Source organism: Coregonus clupeaformis, chromosome 30, assembly GCF_020615455.1.
Source record: "Coregonus clupeaformis isolate EN_2021a chromosome 30, ASM2061545v1, whole genome shotgun sequence".
Classification (NCBI taxonomy): domain Eukaryota; kingdom Metazoa; phylum Chordata; class Actinopteri; order Salmoniformes; family Salmonidae; genus Coregonus; species Coregonus clupeaformis.
In genome coordinates this window covers 32,267,007-32,274,305 of record NC_059221.1, presented here as the reverse complement: position 1 = coordinate 32,274,305, position 7,299 = coordinate 32,267,007, and the positions used below count along the sequence as shown (strand labels likewise).

Sequence of the window (7,299 nt, the reverse complement as noted above, 5' to 3'; positions counted from 1 at the left end):
ATGTAAATGTTTCCAACCTGTCTCTCTCTGCGTGAATGTTCTGTAGGTGAGTGATGTTTCTACATTGTGGGGTCTGCCTGTGAAACATCTATGAAAAGTGAACAATGGTGATGGTTCAGTGTGGCCTCTGTCTCTGTGAATGTTGTGCTATGAGAGATGTTTCAAGCTTTCTCTCTCGCACTCTCTCTCTCTCTCTCTCTCTCTCTCAATTCAATTCTCTCTCTGGGCTGCTGTTGTGTTGTTGTGTTGCGATGTTCATAAGCTGTGCCAGTCCCCATTAGCATCCCATTAGAACCCAGCAGGATCACCAATCACTCAGAGTCCCTGTCTCAGCACTATACCTTCATTAGTACTGTCACACTATGTGGGTCTCAGAGCCGTCACGCATGGCAAGATTTTGAGGGGATGCTGATGGTCATATTCAGTGTCTCTGAATAATATTCCTGTGTAGAAGAAACTGTGTGTGTATACAAATGGATGATATTGACAAGGCACATGAGGCACATGTGTGATGCCTTTGGAGTGGCTGTCCTTTCCTATCCAAGTCAGTGGGATAGCGGGGAGAGTGCAGCACAGTAGCAGGAATATATTGGAAATTCTGTGGCTTAAATGGTTCATTCTGTTGTAGTCGAGGACGTGATTTGGGTTCAGATGTGTCCAGAGGGGTGAGCTGAGGTGCTACTATTTCATTCCACATCCACAATAGGCTTGTCTGTAGGCCTACCCATGATATTCACTGCACAAAGGAATGATATTCCTTAGTCTATTGTAAGGTGTCTATTTCATTCATGTTTTCACATGTTTTTAGGCAAATTCACGTTCTTGTATTTGACCCAGATTTCTGACTTGAGCCCGGTGTTGATAAATGGAATGTTCTGTTGCACACCTACCTGCGTAACAACATCTCTATTAAAACAACACACAGTCAACACCGCCCTCTGCTGACTGACTTTATGTAGTTTATATAGGTTCATGGGCCCACTATCACATGTATTATATAATAAAATATATTGTTAACTCTATATTTTTCAACGTTTTTTTATTTCCTTTTTTCTTCAGAATGCTATGTTGTAAAATGCTGTTAGTCAATGAGTAGTACAATCTATACATTCATCCATTAGAGTACATTTACATTTAACTGTACAATCTTAATTTGGAGGGAGTTAGCTGACATTTTGAATGGAAAGTGTCAGATAAGATAATTCAAAATAGGACAAAAGCCCTTGTCAGTTAAATGTGTATTAGTGACACACGCAGACACACCCACGCACGTGCACACTCACAAACACACGCACACCAGTGGAGGCTGCTGAGGGGAGGACGGCTCATAATAATGGCTGGAACTGAGTAAATGGAATGGCATATCATGTATTTGATTTATTTGATACCATTCCGCTCCATCCTCCCCAATTAAGGTGCCACCAACCTCCTGTGATGCACACTCCTATATGCTGCAGACCCCTCCCACTCCACAACACACAAACACACACCTCTGTGATTGTGTTTGGTAATGGCAGGCTTTAACCCTCTGTTCCGAATCACCCTGCCTCCCCCCCCTGAACCCCATGCTCTGTTCACAGTTACTCACCCTATGCCCGCTCCTGTTCCAAGCCCCCGTTTGCTCTGGTCTGCCCTCCCCGTCCCTCTCCTTTGCCCCTCTGGTCACAGTCTAATGGTGGAATGTAGTGTGTCTCTAGCCCCCTCCCTGGAGATTACGGTTCGCAATGCATTCCCCTTCACTTCATTCCATTCCAAAGTGTGCCCCCTAAGAGCGGACACATTTTTATCTGAGCCTGGCTATTGTGACACACACACACACGCACACGCACACGCACACGCACACACACACACACACACACACACACACACACACACACACACACACACACACACACACACACACACACACACACACACACACACACACACACACACACACACACACACACACAGATGCACGTGAGACACCCAGGGGGCTGGACAGGCAAGCAGGGTAGAGAGGGACCAGGCCCTGCCAGGCTCCAGTTATAAAACCCTCCCAGGATGTGGCCAGTGTCCTGCTCCTAGCTGTGCTCTAACTCCCTCATCTGTGCCACTACACCCCACGGACAGACGGGCAGCGGCCAAGCCAAGCCGCCACCATGAACGACATCTACAAAGCAGCGGTATGTCCCACTCCACTCCTACAACAGGGTACATTGTCTGGGGAGACTGTGAAAGTGTTTGTATTTGGTAGGGAGCATCATAATATAAGAATTGATTGAAATATTGCTCAATTTGGGATTTTCAGTGATAGGTGAGACAAGTTTTTTGGTTATGTGGTCTCTGCCAAGTTAGGTCCACATTGTTGTTGTCAGATTTCTGTGTAAAGGTTGATGCAGTGTAAAGGTTTAGGCAGGTTACAATTTCAAATGAACACTTCAGGATTCACCCTTGATTTTAATGAAAGGTACCTGTAATATTTAGTAAAAAACTTTATAGAGGGTAACATTTTTCAGATAAACAATTCCTTCAAATGAGGTACATATGGATATTCCCTAGCCAAATGTCCAAGAATTTTGCAATTTGTAATTCTGACATTGCACAGATAATTCAACTTCCATAACAAACTGTGTCTGTCAAGCGAACACACACAACACCAGCCTTTGACGAGAGAGGCGAGATACCATACATCTAGATGCCGTGCCTCTTGAAGCCTATCAGGGTTGATAGGAGCACTCCAGGGGTCAGATGCCCCTGGTCCACACTGTGGGTTCATTCATGACTACAAATGGAGCAGTCCCACTTCTCATGGGCTAATTTAGGCCAGTTGCTCAGAGCCTCCTGCATGTGTGTTTCTGTGATGTCAGAAGAGGGCTTCAGGTCTAGATACCCCCCCCTGTATGTTTATCTGCCTAGCAATGTTTGGATGGACATTGCTCTTTTTCCTATAGATCATCACCAACGGAGTGTGTGTTTAATTTGTGGTGGACAACAGACAATAACTCTTATATAAGCAGCTGTCGCCCTCTCATTTGCGGTAGCTTTTCCAGGATGGATGACCAAGTGTGAAGGACCAAAAATAACTGTACCTTTGGTGGGTGAATAAGCTTTGTGTAAATTAAAGAAACATTTGAGGTGAACTGTTCCAGAGAATGGGTTCCGCCTTCTGGAGTTTACTGTAAATCCTCTGAAGGATTATTTTCATACACTAGATTTCTCTATCAAATATTTATGATTTAGGACTGGACCTTTCTCACAGCTGAATTTGAAAACTCCACAAATAAGATTAAAATGAATGGAAGAACAAAGGTAATAGAGGTATCACACACATGTTATTGCAAGAATGCAAAATATGATATTATGCTTATCAAAGAAAAACAGTAAATCAAACGTTATGATATGTGGTTGTAAAAGTAATGTACAACTGCAGTTAAAGAATGGATTCCATAAAATATATTGATTCGATTGCTTCTGAAAACTTTCCCTTTCTTAAATAGGTAGAGCAGCTGACAGACGAGCAGAAAAACGGTATGTAAAATGTGTATTCATCTGTATTTCATTATGGTTTGCTAACTTATGTGGGATATATCCTCAAGTTTTGCTCAATTGAATCACATCTATAACAATATTAGGCTTAAAACATTTTACCATTCTCTACTTCAGGCCTAAATGAAAAGTAAACGTTAGATTTCTCAGAAGATTAAATAAGATGATTGACTGAGAAAGTATCTCTTACACTACAGTAGCCCACACATATAACTGACCATGAAAAAAGGAGGGAGTGGGAACAGAATAAGAAGCATGGTCCTGTGCTGTGCTGTGCTGTGTGTTGCAGAGTTCAAGGCGGCCTTTGACATCTTTGTCCAGGATGCGGAGGACGGCTGCATCAGCACCAAGGAGCTGGGCAAGGTGATGAGGATGCTGGGGCAGAACCCCACCCCCGAGGAGCTGCAGGAGATGATCGACGAGGTGGATGAAGACGGTAAACACACACACACATGAAAGAGAGACTCAAATTATCACAATAGGCCCATTTATTTCCCATCGATAGTTCCCATAATGATTCACGTATGAGAGTATTTGGTGAGCTCATCAGACGTGGACAAGAATGGTACACAACAAAGACAAGCACTTGTAGTCTGCTCATCAAAAGGCCAATTCATGCCTCATTGATGGTTCACCAGGGACAGTTGTACACTGTTCTTTCTAAGACCGTAAACACACAAAAGAAAAACATCACATGGCTGAGTAGAGTATCTCGTCACGTGTAACAGCTACATATGTAGGATCTTAATTTGACCTATATTGTCATAGCCAAATAACGTTTAGTCCATAATGTTGCTTGATCAGTGGTTAGGCTATTAGCTGGCCAAAAGTAGGCTACATGAAAACTGCAATACGGTTAACATAACCGTGTGTTGGTGAAGGTTTTCAGTGAATTTATGCAAATCCCGAAGCTCATATGCATTTCCTGCGGTGCAGGAAAATTCTCAGCAACAAAAGAGTGATCAAATGAAGGTCTATATATCAAAGACAGGCTCCTTGACCCAAAACGTTGTGTGACATCATCCTGTTGCTGTGTCTTTGCAGGCAGTGGGACGGTGGACTTTGATGAGTTCCTGGTGATGATGGTGAGGTGCATGAAGGACGACAGCAAAGGGAAAACAGAGGAGGAACTGGCAGATCTCTTCTGCATGTTTGACAAGTATGTTTATCCTCATAAGTACATACGGAGACTCATAAGGGGGATGAAGTCTGGAAAAGTAACTCTTCATAGTCTTACCCAACTAACCCACAGTTTATGGATGGATTATAGCGTATTGGATTTATAAAGTGCTTTTCACCAGGACTAACATGTTCAACACGGTATAGGAGTACCTTACCCTGTCTATCACCAATGTGCAGCACCGACATGGTTGATATACACTACCGGTCAAAAGTTTTAGAACACCTACTCATTCAAGGGTTTTTCTTTATTTTTTTACTATTTTCTACATTGTAGAATAATAATGAAGACATCAAAACTATGTAATAACACATGGAATCATGTAGTAACCAAAAAAGTGTTAAACAAATCAAAATATATTTTATATTTGAGATTCTTCAAATAGCCAACCTTTGCCTTGATGACAGCTTTGCACACTCTTGGAATTCTCTCAACCAGCTTCATGAGGTAGTCACCTGGAATGCATTTCAATTAACAGGTGTGCCTTCTTAAACGTTAATTTGTGGAATTTCTTTCCTTCTTAATGCGTTTCAGCCAATCAGTTGTGTTGTGACAAGGTAGGGGGGTATATAGAAGATAGCCCTTTTTGGTAAAATACCAAGTCCATATTATGGCAAGAACAGCTCAAATAAGCAAAGAGAAACGACAGTCCATCATTACTTTACGACATGAAGGTCAGTCAATACGGAAAATAATAATCATATGTGCCATTTAGCAGACGCTTTTATCCAAAGTGACTTACAGTCATGCGTGCATACATTTTTGTATGGGTGGTCCCAGCAGGAACAGATTTGTAAAGCAGTATAAATAATCCTCCTCTCCTATGCCCCCCAGGAATGCAGACGGCTACATAGACCTGGAGGAGCTGAAGGTAATGCTGGAGGCCACAGGGGAGGCCATCACTGAGGACGACATCGAGGAGCTCATGAAGGACGGAGACAAGAACAACGACGGGAAAATCGACTACGACGGTGAGGTTTTGACAATGAAAGTTAACCACATACTGTAGAGACAGAATAATTCCTTCCTCTGATCTTGTATTCATGATAATGATGCAATTGAACAGCTGGATATTTCACTGCTAGAAAAGGAAATTGCCAATATAAATTAAGCATGGTAACATATTATTCACAAGTAAAGCAGTGTAGTGACCAAAGTGAGGAAAATGTTTTTCTTTGTGTTCAATTAAGATTGTAGTTGACTAAATCACTCCCTTTTCCCTGCCCTTTGTTCCAGAGTTCTTAGAGTTCATGAAAGGAGTAGAATAAACAGCGTCAAGGGAAGACAGAGTCCCCTGGCCCTTGATGATATTTGTATGTTTCACTTCAACATCACAGACATCTATGTACAACTGGAGGCTGACTTTTGGATGTCATCGGTAGAACTTCTGAACGACTTGCAAGATTTAGTTGAATAATCAATCTATCTAATTGCTTATGTATTTTTTTTAGAACTTTCTACCATTTCTTGCATTGTTGTAAATACAGTTTGTAACTCATTTTGGTGTCCATAGACTGCATTTGTTTAAATGTAACCACCTGAAAATAATCACATAACTTGCATATCACTTCAGTTTGGCTACTTGAACTATGTATTATTGTTTTATTTCAAATGTCATGTGAATTTTTGCAGTGACACAAACAGTTTACACGTCTCTTCTTTTTCAAAGTTGCTGATGTTGTGCTGTCAGACAGAATGCTGTTTGAAATGCATCCTATTAGGCATAGGACAGTGCATCTGTTCCTATAAGTCCCTGTAATTAGACCATACTTTGATCAGCCCATTAGTAGTCTAAGCCTACATTTAAATGTACATTTATGTAGTTCTGTCCTTGAGCTGTTCTTGTCTATTAATGTTCTGTATTATGTCATGTTTCATGTTTTCTGTGGACCCCAGGAAGAGTAGCTGCTGCTATCGCATCAGCTAATGGGGATCCTAATACAATACGATAATACCAATACCAAATGCGATGTAGCCACATTGCAGACAAGGTATAATGCAATGCTTGTACAGTGGGGGAAAAAAGTATTTAGTCAGCCACCAATTGTGCAAGTTCTCCCACTTAAAAAGATGAGAGAGGCCTGTAATTTTCATCATAGGTACACGTCAACTATGACAGACGAGAAAAAAAAATCCAGAAAATCACATTGTAGGATTTTTAATGAATTTAATTGCAAATTATGGTGGAAATAAGTATTTGGTCACCTACAAACAAGCAAGATTTCTGGCTCTCACAGACCTGTAACTTCTTCTTTAAGAGGCTCCTCTGTCCTCCACTTGTTACCTGTATTAATGGCACCTGTTTGAACTTGTTATCAGTATAAAAGACACCTGTCCACAACCTCAAACAGTCACACTCCAAACTCCACTATGGCCAAGACCAAAGAGCTGTCAAAGGACACCAGAAACAAAATTGTAGACCTGCACCAGGCTGGGAAGACTGAATCTGCAATAGGTAAGCAGCTTGGTTTGAAGAAATCAACTGTGGGAGCAATTATTAGGAAATGGAAGACATACAAGACCACTGATAATCTCCCTCGATCTGGGGCTCCACGCAAGATCTCACCCCATGGGGTCAAAATGATCACAAG

General features: G+C 41.6%; 1 protein-coding gene across 1 annotated transcript; it reads left to right on the top strand.

Annotated features, from left to right (window-relative positions):
- Positions 1 to 2,028: 2,028 nt before the first annotated feature.
- LOC121545414 (troponin C, slow skeletal and cardiac muscles) lies at positions 2,029 to 6,275 on the top strand. The gene is made up of 6 exons (XM_041855933.2): positions 2,029 to 2,165; positions 3,480 to 3,510; positions 3,818 to 3,964; positions 4,573 to 4,687; positions 5,543 to 5,679; positions 5,945 to 6,275. Exons 1-6 carry the CDS (start codon positions 2,142 to 2,144, stop codon positions 5,974 to 5,976), a joined length of 486 nt encoding a protein of 161 aa, XP_041711867.1. The 5' UTR covers positions 2,029 to 2,141; the 3' UTR covers positions 5,977 to 6,275.
- Positions 6,276 to 7,299: the final 1,024 nt, after the last annotated feature.